Source organism: Somniosus microcephalus, unplaced genomic scaffold (assembly GCF_052327205.1).
Source record: "Somniosus microcephalus isolate GS21.2 unplaced genomic scaffold, FLI_Smic_1.0 scaffold1404, whole genome shotgun sequence".
Classification (NCBI taxonomy): Eukaryota; Metazoa; Chordata; class Chondrichthyes; order Squaliformes; family Somniosidae; genus Somniosus; species Somniosus microcephalus.
In genome coordinates, this window is record NW_028226591.1 from 10,930 (window position 1) to 31,878 (window position 20,949).

Consider the following 20,949-nt stretch of genomic DNA (forward strand, 5'->3'; position numbering starts at 1 on the left):
GCACTTAGTAGGAGGTGGGGTTGTTGGTGTTTGAGGTACGGCGATGGGGGGGGAAGGGATTGGAGGGGAGGGGGATTGGAGGGGGAGGGGGACTGGAGGGGGAGGGGGACTGGAGGGGAGGGGGACTGGAGGGGGAGGGGGGACTGGAGGGGGAGGGGGGATTGGAGGGGAGGGGGACTGGAGGGGAGGGGGACTGGAGGGGAGGGGGACTGGAGGGGAGGGAATCAGAGGGGAGGGGGAAATGAGGGTTAGAATGACTGAGAAGTGGTGTCTGTTCCAGTCTTGGATTGCGGAGTGATGGGGGCTTTGGGGAGGTGGGGAGGGGGGCGGGGTTAAGTGTGCACCCCAGCGACACTCCCGTCCTTTCAACCTGGCTGCCCGAGAACGCCCCGCCTCCCTCTCCGCCGCTGCCTCAACACTGATTGGTGACAATTCCAAAGGCACGTGAGGAGTGGCGGCGGCTTTGGTTCCCCTCCCCTTCGGATCCGCCATGGGGGGAGGGGTGGGGGAGAACGGGGAGGTCGCTCTGCTGATCTTCGTCGCCCCTTTAAGGGGGTGGTGGGGGGAAACCGCACCCCCCGACCCCCACAGCCGCTCCAAGCTTGGCTTCCGATGCGCGGGTCCGCACGCACTTGTGTGGATTTGCTTTTGAAATATAACTGGCAGGGAGTGGGGAATTCTTTCCCCCCGACGCGCGCTTGCTCCCCTCTCCATCCTCTGCGAACGAGCGGTCTTCATTCGCTCTTCCGAGATTCAGGATGTCATGCACGTTGGCGAGCCAGACAGGAGGCCAACTTGGTGGGGGGGAAACCGAGGGATTGAGAGGTCAGGGGTTGTGTCGGGGAGGGGGCGCGGGGGCGTGTGTGGTCACACGTGCGTCTGCATGCGCTGCTGGTAGGGCCGGCCGTGCTCGGACTGCTGGGAGGAGGAGTAGGAGTAGCGCGAGGCGCCGGCGAACTTGGCGGCGGGGTCGTAGGGGTCGTAGCCTCTGTCCAGGTTGGCGGCCGCGGCGCGCCCGTAGAGCGACACCCCGTAGGGCGGGTAGCCCGGGTAGCCGTAGGCCTCGTAGGAGAGCTGGCTGGCCGCGTCGCCCGCCCCCTCGCCCGCGTAGTCCGGCAGCCGGCCGTAGGCGGAGGAGGGGGGGGGCAGGGCGCCGGAGCCCGGCTGGCCGTAGCCGCTGGCGTGGGAGAGGCGGGAGGGGGGCCGCGGGTCGTAGCGGGGCCGGTAGTCGGTGTAGAGGAGCGTCCGCGATGCCGGCCGGTCGTCCTGGGCCCGTACGTTGTAGTAGCCGTTCGTCGGGTCCTGAGGCAAAGTGGGAGAAAAAAAAATTAAGGGTCAGTATAGGGGTAGTGGCGGGGGGAGTCAATCGCGGATTTCAACCAGCCCCCCAATCTGCCTCCCTCTCCGAATGACACCCCCCTGTGGATAGGGTGTATATGTATGATTTAGTAAAAATGTTTGTATTACTATTGACATGAATTAGTCATTCATGAAAGAAAGACTCATGAAATAATACTGAGTGGCCTGCTGGTGGCACTGTCCAGGGAGAGTATAAATACTCCGGCATGGGCCCAGCTTGCTCAGGACATTCTTAACAGGAACTAGTGAAGGACACAACTAGATCTCCATGTTGAATAACAGTTGGTTAAATCTTTGTTTAATACTCAGGCCAAGTCCCTAGCAGTTTTCTAATGTCAAATGAATCCACGCTCTGAGTGATTTGGGAACAGACAACTACGATTCAAACTGTAGCAGGAACAAGGATGTCTTGCTGCAGTTGTACAGGGCCTTGGTGAGACCGCACCTGGAGTATTGTGTGCAGTTTTGGTCGCCTTACCTGAGGAAGGATGTTCTTGCCATGGAGGGAGTGCAGCGAAGATTCACCAGACTGATACCTGGGATGGCAGGAATGACGTATGAGGAGAGATTGGGTCGATTGGGCTTGTACTCGCTGGAGTTTAGAAGAGTGAGAGGGGATCTCATTGAAACTTATAAAATTCTAACAGGACTGGACAGACTAGATGCAGGAAGGATGTTCCTGATGGCGGGGGAGTCCAGAACCAGGGGTCACAGTCTAAGGATAAGGGGTAAGCCATTTAGGACTGAGATGAGGAGGAATTTCTTCACCCAGAGAGTGGTGAACCTGTGGAATTCTCTACCACAGAAGGCAGTGGAGGCCAATTCATTAAATATATTCAAGAAGGAGTTGGATATATTTCTTAAGGCTAAAGGGATCAAGGGGTATGGGGAGAAAGCAGGGACAGGGTACTGAATTTGGACGATCAGCCATGATCTCATTGAATGGCGGAGCAGGCTCGAGGGGCCGAATGGCCTACTCCTGCTCCTATCTTCTATGTTTCTATATTTAACTTGGACGTAGTAATCAATCCATCATGGAGAAACTACTCAGACCCACCCGTCTCGACCTGGACTCGAATTCACTTACAGCTGCTAAGGTATGGAAACACTGGTATCGTACCTTCGGCAACTTCCTCGCGGAATGTGGTGAGAATGTTCCTAATAAGTTACGAATGCTTGCCAATTATGTACCCCCTCATGTGTTTGACTATATCGAAGACTGTGTAGACTATGACTCCGCTATCCAAACACTACACCAACGGAGATCCAAACGACTGCGTCTATTCTTAGTCCGATTAATTCGGTAGAAGGAAGCCGCCAGACTTCCAATCTTTCAAGCGGGAAGAATGACATGAATCTTGTCATTCATGTGGATATGACTTATGAAATAACTAGCTGGGGAGCCCCGCGTTGCCAGGGCTTTTTTGGGCCTGGTCGATGTGTGGGCCGGGAGCCTGGGACTGGATTTGGGCTGTCGGCAGTTGGAAAAGTCTAGGCCCCGGGGCCTCGGGTATTTTCAACTATTTTTTAATCTAAACATTTCTAGCTTTTAATACCTTCAAAGATGAAAGTTAAAGTACTTATAAAACATGTTTGGTAAATCTTATTGAAAAAAAAGAAGATACTGGCCTCGATGACCATATTTTTAGCATTGAGGCCGGGCTGGTGTATAATGGCTGCTACATCCCTGAGCTGAGAATGATTAGTCCCGCCCACACACACACCGATTGGTCAACCATCAGGTGACTGAACTGTAGGATTGGTCAAGCAGCATGTGTCACTCAAGGCTAATGAGAGGTAGGATTGGTCAACCGCTAATGAGTTGATTTTTGAGTATTTTTGAAGGTTTTTTGTACACTGTCCAAACAATTTTTGTGTGACTAAAAAGTAAATACGCCTACAAGAGTCCCCTAATGATGAGCTTTCTTTTGATATAACACATGTGTAGGTATGCTCTAACTTTTGATTGTATAGCCGGACAGACAGACAGACGGACAGAGAGACATACTGTTATATATATATATATGGGCGGCCTGCTGGTGGCGCTGTCCAGGGAGAGTATAAATACTTGGGCACGGGCCCAGCTTGCTCAGGGCATTCTTTAACAGGAACTAGTGAAGGACACAACTAGACCTCCATGTTGTAAAACAGTTGATTAAGGCCTTGTTTAATACTCAGACTAAGTGCCCAGTAGTCTTCTTATGTCAGGGTGTATTTGTATGATTTAGTAAAACATTTTTGTATAACTATAAAATGTGAAATTGTATGTTAAAAGCCTGTATAAAATGGCGAATGGGGTAAGGTACTGACTTGGATAGAAAACTGGTTGGCAGACAGGAAGCAAAGAGTTGGAATAAACTCTGAGTGGAAGGCAGTGACTAGTGGGGTACCGCAGGGATCGGTGCTCGGACCCCAGTTATTCACAATATATATATTAATGATCTAGACGAGGGAACTGGATGTAATATCTCCAAGTTTGCAGATGACACAAAGCTGGGTGGGCGTGTGTGCTGTGAGGAGGATGCCGAGAAACTCCAGTATGATTTGGACAGGTCGGGCGATTGGGCAGATGCATGGCAGATGCAGTATAATGTGGATAAATGCGAGGTTATCCACTTTGGTGGCAAAAACAGGAAGGCAGATTATTATCTGAATGGCAATAGATTGGGAAAAGGGGAAGTGCAACGAGACCTGGGTGTCCTTGTGCACCAGTCGCTGAAGGTAAGCATGCAGGTGCAGCAGGCGGTTAAGAAGGCAAATGGTATGTTGGCCTTCGTAGCGAGAGGGTTCGAGTACAGGAACAAGGATGTCTTGCTGCAGTTGTACAGGGCCTTGGTGAGACCACACCTGGAGTATTGTGTGCAGTTTTGGTCGCCTTATCTGAGGAAGGATGTTCTTGCCATGGAGGGAGTGCAGCGAAGATTCACCAGACATCTTCCCCCCCGCGGCCACCAACCTCATAGTTCCCCAACCCCGCACAGCCCGCTTCTACCTCCTTCCCAAGATCCACAAACAGGACTGCCCTGGTAGACCCATCGTTTCAGCCTGTTCTTGCCCCACGGAACTTATCTCTTCCTATCTCGACTCTATCTTTTCTCCCCTTGTCCAGTCTCTTCCCACCTACATCCGCGACTCTTCCGACGCCCTCCGCCACTTGAACAGTTTCCAGTTTCCTGGCCGCAACCGCTTCCTTTTCACCGTGGACGTACAATCCCTCTACACCTCCATCCCCCACCAGGATGGCCTGAAGGCGCTCCGCTTCTTCCTCGAACAGAGGCCCGACCAGTCCCCATCCACCACCACCCTCCTCCGCCTGGCTGAACTTGTTCTCACATTGAACAACTTCTCCTTTCACTCCACTCACTTCCTCCAAATCAAAGGTGTTGCCATGGGTACCCGCATGGGTCCTAGCTATGCCTGCCTTTTCGTGGGATATGTGGAACACTCTTTGTTCCAGTCCTACTCAGGTCCCCTCCCTCACCTCTTTTTCTGGTACATTGATGACTGTATCGTTGCTGTTTCCTGCTCTCGCCCTGAACTAGGCAATTTCATTCACTTTGCTTCCAATTTCCACCCTTCCCTCACCTTCACATGGTCCATCTCTGACTCTTCCCTTCCCTTCCTCGACTTCTCCGTCTCCATCTCTGGGGATAGGTTATTGACCAACATTCACTACAAGCCCACTGACTCCCACAGCTACCTGGACTACACTTCCTCCCACCCCACCTCCTGTAAGGACTCTATTCCATTCTCCCAGTTTCTCCGTCTCCGCCGCATCTGCTCCGACGACGCCACCTTCCACACCAGCGCTTCCGACACGTCTTCCTTTTTCCTCAACCGAGGATTCCCCTCTACCGTGGTTGACACTGCCCTCGACCGTGTCCGTTCTATCTCCCGCACTTCTGCCCTCACCCCTGCCCCTCCCTCCCGGAACCACGATAGGGTTCCCCTTGTCCTCACCTTTCACCCCACCAGCCTCCACATTCAACGGATCATCCTCCGCCATTTCCGCTACCTCCAAAGTGATCCCACCACCAAACGCATCTTCCCCTCCCCTCCCCTTTCAGCATTCCGTAGGGACCGCTCCCTCCGAGACACCCTAGTCCACTCCTCTATCACCCCAAACAGCCCTTCCCCTTCGCCTGGCACCTTCCCGTGCAAGCGCAGGAGATGTAACACCTGCCCCTATACCTCCCCCCTTCCCACTGTACAGGGCCCCTTCCAGGTGAAACAGCGATTTACTTGTACTTCTCGCAATCTAGTATTACTGTATTCGCTGCTCACGATGCGGTCTCCTCTACATTGGGGAGACCAAACGCAGATTGGGTGACCGCTTTGCGGAACACCTCCGTTCAGGGGGACCCCGAGCTTCCGGTCGCCTGTCACTTTAATTCACCGCCCCATTCCCACTCGGACCTCACCGTCCTTGGCCTCTTGTATTGTTCCACGGAAGCTCAACGTAAACTCGAGGAACAGCACCTCATCTTCCGATTAGGCACTCTGCAGCCTTCCGGACTCAATATCGAGTTCAACAATTTCAGATCATAACCTCGGCCCCCCATTACATTTTTACTTTTTTTTCCCCCCACCCCTTTGTTTTGGGTTTTCCCTACCCCCGCTTTCCTCTTTTTCTTTTACATGGCAGCGGTCTCTCATCCTGCCAGAACATTTCACAGAATCACAGAAACCCCACAGTGCAGATAGAGGCCATTCGGCCCATCGAGCCTGCACTGACACATATCCCACCTGATCCCTGTAACCCACGTATTTAATCCCCCTAACACTAAGGGTCAATTTATCATAGCCAATCAACCTAACCCGCACATCTTTGGACTGTGGGAGTTAATCCTAATCTAAGCCATCTTTTGTCTCCACTAGTCCTATCACCAGCTCGTCTGGTTTTGAATACCTCTTAATGTTTCTTCACTTCTTTTGTTCCCTCCCCAGCCCTGCCTTTCGATCGATTTAATTTCCTTTTCAGTTTTGAAAAAGGGTTTCGACCCGAAACGTCGATTCTAATTTCTCTCCACGGATGTTGCCTGGCCTTCTGAGTTTTTCCAGCATTTTCTCTTGTTATTTCACCAGGCTGATACCTGGGATGGCAGGAATGACGTATGAAGAGAGATTGGGTCGATTGGGCTTATACTCGCTGGAGTTTAGAAGAATGAGAGGGGATCTCATTGAAACTTATAAAATTCTAACAGGACTGGACAGACTAGATGCAGGAAGGATGTTCCCGATGGTCGGGGAGTCCAGAACCAGGGGTCACAGTCTAAGGATAAGGGGTTGAGATGAGGAGGAATTTCTTCACCCAGAGAGTGGTGAACCTGTGAAATTCTCTACCACAGAAGACAGTAGAGGCCAATTCATTAAATATATTCAAGAAGGAGTTAGATATATTTCTTAAGGCTAAAGGGATCAAGGGGTATGGGGAGAAAGCAGAGACAGGGTACTGAGTTTGGATGATCAGGCATGATCTCATTGAATGGCGGAGCAGGCTATCTGAGGAAGGATGTTCTTGCCATGGAAGGAGTGCAGCGAAGATTCACCAGGCTGATACCTGGGATGGCAGGAATGACGTATGAGGAGAGATTGGGTCGATTGGGCTTATACTCGCTGGAGTTTAGAAGAACGAGAGGGGATCTCATTGAAACTTATAAAATTCTAACAAGACTAGACAGACTAGATGCAGGAAGGATGTTCCCGATGGCGAGGGAGTCCAGAACCAGGGGTCACAGTCTAAGGATAAGGGGTAAGCCATTTAGGACAGAGATGAGGAGGAATTTCTTCACCCAGAGAGTGGTGAACCTGGGGAATTCTCTACCACAGAAGGCAGTAGAGGCCAATTCATTAAATATATTCAAGAAGGAGTTGGATATATTTCTTAAGGCTAAAGGGATCAAGGGGTATGAGGAGAAGGCAGGGACAGGGTACTGAGTTTGGATGATCAGCTATGATCTCATTGAATGGCGGAGCAGGCTCGAGGGGTCGAATGGCCTACTCCTGCTCCTATCTTCTATGTTTCGATAACATCTTGGGAAATGGTCTTTGGAGAGATAAAGGGCACTTTGATATGCACAAACCGAGACCCAGTGGGATCCACAAGGTCATAAAACATGTACCAGGTGTCAGATAGCTGATTGCAGTCACGTAGGCAAAGGAAGGGAAAGTGTATAAAGATACGGATATTGAACACTGAAGGCAGTGCGAACCAGAGGTGAAGAAGCTTCCATCGACAGAACACAGCAAGAAACCAGAGAAGCGAGCTTCAGTCAACAGAACGCAGCAAGAACCCAGAGAAGCGAGCTTCAGTCAACAGAATGCAGCAAGAACCCAGAGAAGCGAGCTTCGGTCAACAGAGCGCAGCAAGAACCCAGAGAAGCGAGCTTCAGTCAACGGAATGCAGCAAGAACCCAGAGAAGCGAGCTTCAGTCAACAGAATGCAGCAAGAACCCAGAGAAGCGAGCTTTAGTCAACAGAACGCAGCAAGAACCCAGAGAAGTGAGCTTCAGTCAACAGAACGCAGCAAGAACCCAGAGAAGCGAGCTTCATTCAACGGAATGCAGCAAGAACCCAGAGAAGCGAGCTTCAGTCAACAGAACACAGCAAGAACCCAGAGAAGTGAGCTTCAGTCAACAGAACACAGCAAGAACCCAGAGAAGCGAGCTTCAGTCAACAGAACACAGCAAGAGAATAAAGAGACTGCGCCACAGTCGCTCGGAAGGAACGCCGAGGCTCAAACGAACAGACTGTGACTATCTCCTTGTTAAGTATGACTTCTTTGTCCTGGATGGTGAATGCTTAATAAACCTGTTTTACTGATACACAATATACCTGTACCCAGAGTGGTTCGTGTTGTCACGGACACATTATTATAAAGAGCTTTTGGAAGCTACACCCCTCCAGCACCACTCAATCGCGGCGGCTCTTTAACTACTGCTAGTCCTGCAGCATCAACTGTCTCCCCCTGATTCAATTCAATCTTCCGATTCAACCCCCCACCCTCCACCTCCCCCAACTCTACCCCAACCAGTGTCTCTGTACCTGGAGCACTGTGAGCAGTTCTGGGCATCGCATCTCAGGAAGGATATACTGGCCTTGGGGGGGGGAGCGCCGCGTAGGTTTACCAGAATGATACTCGGACTCCGAGGGTTAAGTTACACGGAGAGATTACACAAACTAGGGTCGTATTCCCTGGAATTTAGAAGGTTAAGGGGCGATCTGATGGAGGTTTTCTAGATATTAAGGGGAACTGATCAGGTAGACAGAGAGAAACTATTCCCGCTGGTTGGGGATTCTAGGACTAGGGGGCACGGTCTAAAAATTAGAGCCAGACCTTTCAGGAGTGATGTTAGGAAACACTTCTACACACAAAGGGTGGTCGAAGTTTGGAACTCTCTTCCGCAAAGGGCAATTGGTGCTGGGGGATCGATTGTTAATGTTAAATCGGAGATTGATAGATTTCTGTTAACCAAAGATATTGAGGGATATGGGGCAAAGGCGGGTGGATGGAGTTAGGTCACAGATCAGCCATGATCTCACTGAATGGCAGAACAGGCTCGAGGGGCTGAATGGGCCTCCTCCTGTTCCTGTGTAACAGGCTCGAGGGGGCTGAATGGGCCTCCTCCTGTTCCTGTGTATCAGGCTCGAGGGGGCTGAATGGGCCTCCTCCTGTTCCTGTGTAACAGGCTCGAGGGGCTGAATGGGCCTCCTCCTGTTCCTGTGTAACAGGCTCGAGGGGCTGAATGGGCCTCCTCCTGTTCCTGTGTAACAGGCTCGAGGGGGCTGAATGGGTCTCCTCCTGTTCCTGTGTAACAGGCCCGAGGGGGCTGAATGGGCCTCCTCCTGTTCATGTGTAACAGGCTCGAGGGGCTGAATGGGCCTCCTCCTGTTCCTGTGTAACAGGCTCGAGGGGCTGAATGGGCCTCCTCCTGTTCCTGTGTAACAGGCTCGAGGGGGTGAATGGGCCTCCTCTTGTTCCTGTGTAACAGGCTCGAGGGGCTGAATGGGCCTCCTCCTGTTCCTGTGTAACAGGCTCGAGGGGCTGAATGGCCTCCTCCTGTTCCTGTGTAACAGACTCGAGGGGGCTGAATGGGCCTCCTCCTGTTCCTGTGTAACAGGCTCGAGGGGCTGAATGGGCCTCCTCCTGTTCCTGTGTAACAGGCTCGAGGGGCTGAATGGGCCTCCTCCTGTTCCTGTGTAACAGGCTCGAGGGGCTGAATGGGCCTCCTCCTGTTCCTGTGTAACAGGCTCGAGTGGCTGAATGGGCCTCCTCCTGTTCCTGTGTAACAGGCTCGAGAGGCTGAATGGGCCTCCTCCTGTTCCTGTGTAACAGGCTCGAAGGGCTGAATGGGCCTCCTCCTGTTCCTGTGTAACAGGCTCGAGGGGCTGAATGGGCCTCCTCCTGTTCCTGTGTAACAGGCTCGAGGGGCTGAATGGGCCTCCTCCTGTTCCTGTGTAACAGGCACGAGGGGGCTGAATGGGCCTCCTCCTGTTCCTGTGTAACAGGCTCGAGGGGCTGAATGGGCCTCCTCCTGTTCCTGTGTAACAGGCTCGAGGGGGCTGAATGGGCCTCCTCCTGTTCCTGTGTAACAGGCTCGAGGGGGCTGAATGGGCCTCCTCCTGTTCCTGTGTAACAGGCTCGAGGGGGCTGAATGGGCCTCCTCCTGTTCCTGTGTAACAGGCTCGAGGGGGCTGAATGGGCCTCCTCCTGTTCCTGTGTAACAGGCACGAGGGGGCTGAATGGGCCTCCTCCTGTTCCTGTGTAACAGGCTCGAGGGGCTGAATGGGCCTCCTCCTGTTCCTGTGTAACAGGCTCGAGGGGGCTGAATGGGCCTCCTCCTGTTCCTGTGTAACAGGCTCGAGGGGGCTGAATGGGCCTCCTCCTGTTCCTGTGTAACAGGCTCGAGGGGGCTGAATGGGCCTCCTCCTGTTCCTGTGTAACAGGCTCGAGGGGGCTGAATGGGCCTCCTCCTGTTCCTGTGTAACAGGCTCAAGGGGCTGAATGGGCCTCCTCCTGTTCCTGTGTAACAGGCTCGAGGGGGCTGAATGGGCCTCCTCCTGTTCCTGTGTAACAGGCTCGAGGGGGCTGAATGGGCCTTCTCCTGTTCCTGTGTAACAGGCTCGAGGGGCTGAATGGGCCTCCTCCTGTTCCTGTGTAACAGGCTCGAGGAGCTGAATGGGCCTCCTCCTGTTCCTGTGTAACAGGCTCGAGGGTCTGAATGGGCCTCCTCCTGTTCCTGTGTAACAGGCTCGAGGGGGCTGAATGGGCCTCCTCCTGTTCCTGTGTAACAGGCTCGAGAGGGACTGAATGGGCCTCCTCCTGTTCCTGTGTAACAGGCTCGAGGGGCTGAATGGGCCTCCTCCTGTTCCTGTGTAACAGGCTCAAGGGGGCTGAATGGGCCTCCTCCTGTTCCTGTGTAACAGGCTCGAGGGGCTGAATGGGCCTCCTCCTGTTCCTGTGTAACAGGCTCGAGGGGCTGAATGGGCCTCCTCCTGTTCCTGTGTAACAGGCTCGAGAGGGCTGAATGGGCCTCCTCCTGTTCCTGTGTAACAGGCTCGAGGGGGCTGAATGGGCCTCCTCCTGTTCCTGTGTAACAGGCTCGAGGGGACTGAATGGGCCTCCTCCTGTTCCTGTGTAACAGGCTCGAGGGGACTGAATGGGCCTCCTCCTGTTCCTGTGTAACAGGCTCGAGAGGGACTGAATGGGCCTCCTCCTGCTCCTGTGTAACAGGCTCGAGGGGACTGAATGGGCCTCCTCCTGTTCCTGTGTAACAGGCTCGAGGGGCTGAATGGGCCTCCTCCTGTTCCTGTGTAACAGGCTCGAGGGGCTGAATGGGCCTCCTCCTGTTCCTGTGTAACAGGCTCGAGGGGCTGAATGGGCCTCCTCCTGTTCCTGTGTAACAGGCTCGAGGGGGCTGAATGGGCCTCCTCCTGTTCCTGTGTAACAGGCTCGAGGGGCTGAATGGGCCTCCTCCTGTTCCTGTGTAACAGGCTCGAGGGGCTGAATGGGCCTCCTCCTGTTCCTGTGTAACAGGCTCGAGGGGGCTGAATGGGCCTCCTCCTGTTCCTGTGTAACAGGCTCGAGGGGCTGAATGGGCCTCCTCCTGTTCCTGTGTAACAGGCTCGAGGGGCTGAATGGGCCTCCTCCTGTTCCTGTGTAACAGGTTCGAGGGGGCTGAATGGGCCTCCTCCTGTTCCTGTGTAACAGGCTCGAGGGGGCTGAATGGGCCTCCTCCTGTTCCTGTGTAACAGGCTCGAGGGGCTGAATGGGCCTCCTCCTGTTCCTGTCTAACAGGCTCGAGGGGGCTGAATGGGCCTCCTCCTGTTCCTGTGTAACAGGCTCGAGGGGCTGAATGGGCCTCCTCCTGTTCCTGTGTAACAGGCTCGAGGGGCTGAATGGGCCTCCTCCTGTTCCTGTGTAACAGGCTCGAGGGGGCTGAATGGGACTCATCCTGTTCCTGTGTAACAGGCTCGAGGGGCTGAATGGGCCTCCTCCTGTTCCTGTGTAACAGGCTCGAGGGGGCTGAATGGGCCTCCTCCTGTTCCTGTGTAACAGGCTCTAGGAGCTGAATGGGCCTCCTCCTGTTCCTGTGTAACAGGCTCGAGGGGCTGAATGGGCCTCCTCCTGTTCCTGTGTAACAGGCTCTAGGAGCTGAATGGGCCTCTTCCTGTTCCTGTGTAACAGGCTCTAGGAGCTGAATGGGCCTCCTCCTGTTCCTGTGTCCCTAGGTCTCGAAGGTTTGAACATTGAACTGTGACCACCCAGTCCTCAACCCCAGGTCAGAGAGGTGTGAGAGGTGAGTCATTGACTCCAAGAGACAGAGAGGGAGCACTAAGCTTCCATCACACTGGTCAGTTCTAAGTGTGGTACAACAGACCACCCAGTATCTGTTCTGGCCAAGATTCCCATCGGTGTGTACATCGGGTCAAAGATCGCATCTTCAGTGGTGGAGGGGAGGGGGATTGGAGGGGAGGGGGATTGGAGGGGAGGGGGATTGGAGGGGTGGGAGATTGGAGGGGAGGGGAGGGAGTCAACCTGTAGTGTGAGGAGGGGTTGTGTGCTGTACCTTGAGCTCGCAATCCTCCCGCGTGTCGATTGTGTCCGATCTCAGATCTGACTTTAGGTCCATATCGTCCTTGAACGCCTGGTGAAGGGGAGGGAGGAAAGAACAGGAGTCAGAAAGTGACGGTGCCCTGGAAATCAGTGTTAGAGACACGGGACAGCACAGACACACTGACACACTCTCACACGCCGACACACTCTCACACACACAAATTCACACAGGCAGACAGACAAAGACACACACACGGACTGTTTCATACCGAGTACATTGCCTTCATGACGCGGGTTGCTGTCGATATGTTCGACTCCTCCTCGTCCATCTCTTTGCTCATCAACTGTGGATCCTTATTCACCGTCTCCACCTTGATGTCAGGCTTCCCAAGAGTGACATCTTTTCGACCTATGGGCAGAAAAAAGGATCTGGACATACAGAGTAAAGCTCCCTCTACACTGTCCCGTCAAACACTCCCAGGGCAGGTACAGCACGGGGTTAGATACAGAGTAAAGCTCCCTCTACACTGTCCCATCAAACACTCCCAGGGCAGGTACAGCACGGGTTAGATACAGAGTAAAGCTCCCTCTACACTGTCCCATCAAACACTCCCAGGGCAGGTACAGCACGGGTTAGATACAGAGTAAAGCTCCCTCTACACTGTCCCATCAAACACTCCCAGGGCAGGTACAGCACGGGGTTAGATACAGAGTAAAGCTCCCTCTACACTGTCCCATCAAACACTCCCAGGGCAGGTACAGCACGGGGTTAGATACAGAGTAAAGCTCCCTCTACACTGTCCCATCAAACACTCCCAGGGCAGATACAGCACGGGGTTAGATACAGAGTAAAGCTCCCTCTACACTGTCCCATCAAACACTCCCAGGGCAGGTACAGCACGGGGTTAGATACAGAGTAAATCTCCCTCTACACTGTCCCATCAAACACTCCCAGGGCAGGTACAGCACGGGGTTAGATACAGAGTAAAGCTCCCTCTACACTGTCCCATCAAACACTCCCAGGGCAGGTACAGCACGGGGTTAGATACAGAGTAAAGCTCCCTCTACACTGTCCCATCAAACACTCCCAGGGCAGGTACAGCACGGGGTTAGATACAGAGTAAAGCTCCCTCTACACTGTCCCATCAAACACTCCCAGGGCAGGTACAGCATGGGTTAGATACAGAGTAAAGCTTCCTCTGCACTGTCCCATCAAACACTCCCAGGGCAGGTACAGCACGGGGTTAGATACAGAGTAAAGCTCCCTCTACACTGTCCCGTCAAACACTCCCAGGACAGGTACAGCACGGGGTTAGATACAGAGTAAAGCTCCCTCTACACTGTCCCATCAAACACTCCCAGGGCAGGTACAGCATGGGGTTAGATACAGAGTAAAGCTCCCTCTACACTGTCCCATCAAACACTCCCAGGGGAGGTACAGCACGGGTTAGATACAGAGTAAAGCTCCCTCTACACTGTCCCATCAAACACTCCCAGGGCAGGTACAGCACGGGGTTAGATACAGAGTAAAGCTCCCTCTACACTGTCCCATCAAACACTCCCAGGACAGGTACAGCACGGGTTAGATACAGAGTAAAGCTCCCTCTACACTGTCCCATCAAACACTCCCAGGACAGGTACAGCACGGGTTAGATACAGAGTAAAGCTCCCTCTACACTGTCCCATCAAACACTCCCAGGGCAGGTACAGCACGGGTTAGATACAGAACAAAGCTCCCTCTACACTGTCCCATCAAACACTCCCAGGGCAGGTACAGCACAGGGTTAGATACAGAGTAAAGCTCCCTCTACACTGTCCCATCAAACACTCCCAGGGCAGGTACAGCACGGGGTTAGATACAGAGTAAAGCTCCCTCTACACTGTCCCATCAAACACTCCCAGGGCAGGTACAGCACGGGTTAGATACAGAACAAAGCTCCCTCTACACTGTCCCATCAAACACTCCCAGGGCAGGTACAGCACAGGGTTAGATACAGAGTAAAGCTCCCTCTACACTGCCCCATCAAACACTCCCAGGGCAGGTACAGCACGGGGTTAGATACAGAGTAAAGCTCCCTCTACACTGTCCCATCAAACACTCCCAGGGCAGGTACAGCACGGGGTTAGATACAGAGTAAATCTCCCTCTACACTGTCCCATCAAACACTCCCAGGGCAGGTATAGCACGGGTTAGATACAGAGTAAAGCTCCCTCTACACTGTCCCATCAAACACTCCCAGGGCAGGTACAGCACTGGTTAGATACAGAACAAAGCTCCCTCTACACTGTCCCATCAAACACTCCCAGGGCAGGTACAGCACGAGTTAGATACAGAGCAAAGCTCCCTCTACACTGTCCCATCAAACACTCCCAGGGCAGGTACAGCACGGGTTAGATACAGAGTAAAGCTCCCTCTACACTGTCCCATCAAACACTCCCAGGACAGGTACAGCACGGGTTAGATACAGAGTAAAGCTCCCTCTACACTGTCCCATCAAACACTCCCAGGACAGGTACAGCACGGGTTAGATACAGAGTAAAGCTCCCTCTACACTGCCCCATCAAACACTCCCAGGGCAGGTACAGCACGGGGTTAGATACAGAGTAAAGCTCCCTCTACACTGTCCCATCAAACACTCCCAGGGCAGGTATAGCACGGGTTAGATACAGAGTAAAGCTCCCTCTACACTGTCCCATCAAACACTCCCAGGGCAGGTACAGCACTGGTTAGATACAGAACAAAGCTCCCTCTACACTGTCCCATCAAACACTCCCAGGGCAGGTACAGCACGAGTTAGATACAGAGCAAAGCTCCCTCTACACTGTCCCATCAAACACTCCCAGGGCAGGTACAGCACGGGTTAGATACAGAGTAAAGCTCCCTCTACACAGTCCCATCAAACACTCCCAGGGCAGGTACAGCACGGGGTTAGATACAGAGTAAAGCTCCCTCTACACTGTCCCATCAAACACTCCCAGGGCAGGTACAGCACGAGTTAGATACAGAGCAAAGCTCCCTCTACACTGTCCCATCAAACACTCCCAGGGCAGGTACAGCACGGGGTTAGATACAGAGTAAAGCTCCCTCTACACTGTCCCATCAAACACTCCCAGGGCAGGTACAGCACGAGTTAGATACAGAGCAAAGCTCCCTCTAAACTGTCCCATCAAACACTCCCAGGGCAGGTACAGCACGGGTTAGATACAGAGTAAAGCTCCCTCTACACTGTCCCATCAAACACTCCCAGGGCAGGTACAGCACGGGTTAGATACAGAGCAAAGCTCCCTCTACACTGTCCCATCAAACACTCCCAGGGCAGGTACAGCACGGGGTTAGATACAGAGTAAAGCTCCCTCTACACTGTCCCATCAAACACTCCCAGGGCAGGTACAGCACGGGGTTAGATACAGAGTAAAGCTCCCTCTACACTGTCCCATCAAACACTCCCAGGGCAGGTACAGCACGGGTTAGATACAGAGTAAAGCTCCCTCTACACTGTCCCATCAAACACTCCCAGGGCAGGTACAGCACGGAGTTAGATACAGAGTAAAGCTCCCTCTACACTGTCCCATCAAACACTCCCAGGGCAGGTACAGCACGGGTTAGATACAGAGTAAAGCTCCCTCTACACTGTCTGTGATGAAATATGTCATTCATCAGACTCTGTAGTTAACTACATATATTGTATTGCCTGCTCCGGTGTTTTACCTTGTATTGTGTATAGTGCACCGCCCCCTTTGTGTGTCGACTCCGCCCATACCTGGCCCTACTTAAGACAAGCCCAGGCTTGTCTTGCAGCAGAACAGCAGCATGCTAGGTGAAGCCACAGGCATCTTTTCTTTGCTAATAAAAGCCTTGTTTTATTCAGTTAACTTTGAGTCTTGAAGTCATTGAGACGCATCACTGTCCCATCAAACACTCCCAGGGCAGGTACAGCATGGGTTAGATACAGAGTAAAGCTCCCTCTACACTGTCCCATCAAACACTCCCAGGGCAGGTACAGCACGGGTTAGATACAGAGTAAAGCTCCCTCTACACTGTCCCATCAAACACTCCCAGGGCAGGTGCAGCATGGGGTTAGATACAGAGTAAAGCTCCCTCTACACTGTCCAATGAAACACTCCCAGGGCAGGTGCAGCACGGGGTTAGATACAGAGTAAAGCTCCCTCTACATTGTCCCATCAAACACCCCCAGGGCAGGTACAGCATGGGGTTAGATACAGAGTAAAGCTCCCTCTACACTGTCCCATCAAACACTCCCAGGGCAGGTAGAGCACGGGGTTAGATACAGAGTAAAGCTCCCTCTACACTGTCCCATCAAACACTCCCAGGGCAGGTACAGCACAGGTTAGATACAGAGTAAAGCTCCCTCTACACTGTCCCATTAAACACTCCCAGGGCAGGTACAGCACGGGGTTAGATACAGAGTAAAGCTCCCTCTACACTGTCCCATCAAACACTCCCAGGGCAGGTACAGCACGGGTTAGATACAGAGTAAAGCTCCCTCTACACTATCCCATCAAACACTCCCAGGGCAGGTACAGCACGGGTTAGATACAGAGTAAAGCTCCCTCTACACTGTCCCATCAAACACTCCCAGGGCGGGTACAGCACGGGTTAGATACAGAGTAAAGCTCCCTCTACACTGTCCCATCAAACACTCCCAGGGCAGGTACAGCACGGGTTAGATACAGAGTAAAGCTCCCTCTACACTGTCCCATCAAACACTCCCAGGGCAGGTACAGCACGGGTTAGATACAGAGTAAAGCTCCCTCTACACTGTCCCATCAAACACTCCCAGGGCAGGTACAGCACGGGGTTAGATACAGAGTAAAGCCCCCTCTACACTGTCCCATCAAACACTCCCAGGGCAGGTACAGCACGGGTTAGATACAGAGTAAAGCTCCCTCTACACTTTCTGTGGAACCTGTACCCCAGTGAGCGTCAGCACCTTCAGGAGAAGAGGAAGGGGGAATAGGTGGGGAGGGGATTGGAGGGGAGGGGGATTGGAGGGGAGGGAAGGGATTGGAGGGGAGGGGGATTGGAGGGGAGGGGATTGGAGGGGGGTTGATTGGAGGGGAGGGGGATTGGATTGGAGGGAAGGGATTGGAGGGGAGGGGGATTGGACAGGAGCGGATTGGAGGGGAGGGGGATTGGAGGGGAGGGGGATTGGAGGGGAGGGGGATTGGAGGGGAGGGGATTGGAAAGAAGTTGTTTGGAGGGGAGGGGATGAGGAGGGGTGCATGGGGAGGGGGGGGGGAGAGGGGGGGGGGGGGGAGAGGGGAGGGGGGGGGGAGAGGGGGGGGGGGGGAGAGGGGAGGGGGGGGGGAGAGGGGGGGGGGGGGAGAGGGGAGGGGGGGGGGAGAGGGGGGGGGGGGAGGGGGGGGAGGGGGGGGGAGGGGGGGGGAGAGGGGGGGGGGGGAGGGGAGGGGGGGGGAGAGGGGGGGGGGGGAGGGGAGGGGGGGGGAGAGGGGGGGGGGGAGGGGGGGGGAGAGGGGGGGGGGGAGGGGGGGGGGAGAGGGGGGGGGGGAGGGGGGGGGGGAGGGGGGGGGGGGAGGGGGGGGGGGAGGGGGAGAGGGGGGGGGGGGAGGGGGAGAGGGGGGGGGGGAGGGGGAGGGGGAGAGGGGGGGGGGGAGGGGGAGGGGGGGGGAGAGGGGGGGGGGGAGGGGGAGAGGGGGGGGGGGAGGGGGAGAGGGGGGGGGGGAGGGGGAGAGGGGGAGGAGAGGGGGGGGGGGAGGGGGAGAGGGGGGGGGGGAGGGGGAGAGGGGGGGGGGAGGGGGAGAGGGGGGGGGGGAGGGGGAGAGGGGGAGGGGAGGGGGAGAGGGGGAGGGGAGGGGGAGAGGGGGAGGGGAGGGGGAGAGGGGGAGGGGGGGGGGAGGGGGGGGGAGGGGGGGGGAGGGGGAGGGGGGGGGGAGGGGGAGAGGGGGGGGGGGGGAGGGGGGGGAGGGGGAGAGGGGGGGGGGAGGGGGAGAGGGGAGGGGGAGGGGGGGAGGGGGGGAGGGGGGGGGGGGGGGGAGGGGGGGGGGGGGGGGAGGGGGAGGGGGAGGGGGAGGGGGGGGGGAGGGGGGGGAGGGGGAGGGAGGGGGAGGGAGGGGGGGAGGGAGGGGGAGGGGGGGAGGGGAGGGGGAGGGAGGGGGAGAGGGGAGGGGGAGGGGGGGGAGGGGGAGGGAGGGGGAGGGGGGAGGGGGGGAGGGGAGGGGGAGGGAGGGGGAGGGGGGGAGGGGAGGGGGAGGGAGGGGGAGGGGGGGAGGGGAGGGGGAGGGAGGGGGAGGGAGGGGGGGGGAGGGGGAGGGAGGGGGGGGGAGGGGGGGAGGGGGAGGGAGGGGATGGGGGGGGAGGGAGGGGATGGGGAGGTGCGGGGAAATGCTGGTCGCACGGAGCACTGATACCTCAGTATCTGTTGTGCCCAGAGTTGGGGGAATGTGGGGGCGTTGGGTCTGTGTGTACCCCAGCGCGTTGAGAGCGCGGGGCGGGGGCCAAGCGGGAGCGGCTACTGATCGCTGAAGTGTGACTCACTGCGTTTCCGCCTCCGGTACAGGACCACAGCGAGACCCGCCAAGAGGAGGGTCAGCAAGATCCCGAGTCCAACCGTGACGCCGATGATGATCCCGATCGGAAGGCCATCTGGAACAGAGAGAGAAACAACAACAACTACAACTTGTATTTATATAGCGCCTTTAATGTAGTAAAACCTCCCAAGGTGCTTCACAGGAGCGATTATCAAACAGAATTTGACACGGAGCCACATCAGGAGATATTAGGGCAGGTGACCAAAAGCTGGGTCAAAGAGGGAGGTTTTAAGGAGCGTCTTAAAGGAGGAGAGAGAGGCGGAGAGGTTAAGGGAGGGAATTCCGGAGCTCGGGGCCCAGGCAGCTGAAGGCACGGCCGCCAATGGTGGAGCGATGGAAATCGGGGGATGCTCGAGAGGCCAGAATTGGAGGAGCGCGGAGATCTCGGAGGGTTGTAGGGGCTGGAGGAGGTTACAGAGATAGGGAGGGATGTAGGGGCTGGAGGAGGTTACGGAGATAGGGAGGGGTGTAGGGGCTGGAGGAGGTTACGGAGATAGGATGGGTTGTAGGGGTTGGAGGAGGTTACGGAGATAGGGAGGGGTGTAGGGGCTGGAGGAGGTTACAGAGATAGGGAGGGGTGTAGGGGCTGGAGGAGGTTACAGAGATAGGGAGGGGTGTAGGGGCTGGAGGAGGTTACAGAGATAGGGAGGGGTGTAGAGGCTGGAGGAGGTTACAGAGATAAGGAGGGGTGTAGGTGCTGGAGGAGGTTACAGAGATAGGGAGGGTTGTAGGGGCTGGAGGAGGTTACAGAGATAGGGAGAGTTGTAGGGGCTGGAGGGGGTTGCAGAGATAGGGAGGGTTGTAGGGGCTGGAGGAGGTTACAGAGATAGGGACGGTTGTAGGGGCTGGAGGAGGTTACAGAGATAGGGAGGGTTGCAGGGGCTGGAGGAGGTTACAGAGATACGGAGGGTTGTAGGGGCTGGAGGAGGTTACAGAGATAGGGAGGGGTGTAGGGGCTGGGGGAGGTTACAGAGATAGGGAGGGTTGTTGAGCTGGAGGAGGTTACAGAGATAGGGAGGGGTGTAGGGCTAGAGGAGGTTACAGAGATAGGGAGGGGTGTAGGGGCTGGAGGAGGTTACAGAGATAGGGAGGGTTGTAGGGGCTGGAGGAGGTTACAGAGATAGGGAGGGCTGTAGGGGCTGGAGGAGGTTACAGAGATAGGGAGGGGTGTAGGGGCTGGAGGAGGTTACAGAGATAGGGAGGGGTGTAGGGGCTGGAGGAGGTTACAGAGATAGGGAGGGGTGTAGGGGCTGGAGGAGGTTACAGAGATAGGGAGGGTTATAGGGGCTGGAGGAGGTTACAGAGATAGGGAGGGGTGTAGGGGCTGGAGGAGGTTACAGAGATAGGGAGGGTTGTAGGGGCTGGAGGAGGTTACAGAGATAGGGAGGGTTGTAGGGGCTGGAGGAGGTTACAGAGATAGGGAGGGGTGTAGGGGCTGGAGGAGGTTACAGAGATAGGGAGGGGTGTAGGGGCTGGAGGAGGTTACAGAGATAGGGAGGGTTGTAGGGGCTGGAGGAGGTTACAGAGATAGGGAGGGTTGTAGGGGCTGGAGGAGGTTACAGAGATAGGGAGGGGTGTAGGGGCTGGAGGAGGTTATAGAGATAGGGAGGGTTGTAGGGGCTGGAGGAGGTTACAGAGATAGGGAGGGTTGTAGGGGCTGGAGGAGGTTACAGAGATAGGGAGGGGTGTGGGGGCTGGAGGAGGTTACAGAGATAGGGAGGGGTGTAGGGGCTGGAGGAGGTTACAGAGATAGGGAGGGGTGTGGGGGCTGGAGGAGGTTACAGAGATAGGGAGGGTTGTAGGGGCTGGAGGAGGTTACAGAGATAGGGAGGGGTGTGGGGGCTGGAGGAGGTTACAGAGATAGGGAGGGGTGTAGGGACTGGAGGAGGTTACAGAGATAGGGAGGGTTGTAGGGGCTGGAGGAGGTTACAGAGATAGGGAGGGGTGTAGGGGCTGGAGGAGGT

At 55.3% G+C, this 20,949-nt stretch overlaps 1 protein-coding gene across 1 annotated transcript; it reads right to left on the bottom strand.

Moving 5' to 3' along the window:
* Positions 1 to 112: 112 nt before the first annotated feature.
* On the bottom strand, positions 113 to 19,040 carry LOC147080594 (kin of IRRE-like protein 1; the record flags this gene model as incomplete). Its single annotated transcript, XM_085981153.1, has 4 exons — positions 113 to 1,302; positions 12,429 to 12,506; positions 12,685 to 12,824; positions 18,933 to 19,040. Coding segments are annotated over 4 exons (761 nt in total), but the record flags the coding sequence as incomplete, so codon positions are not given.
* Positions 19,041 to 20,949: the final 1,909 nt, after the last annotated feature.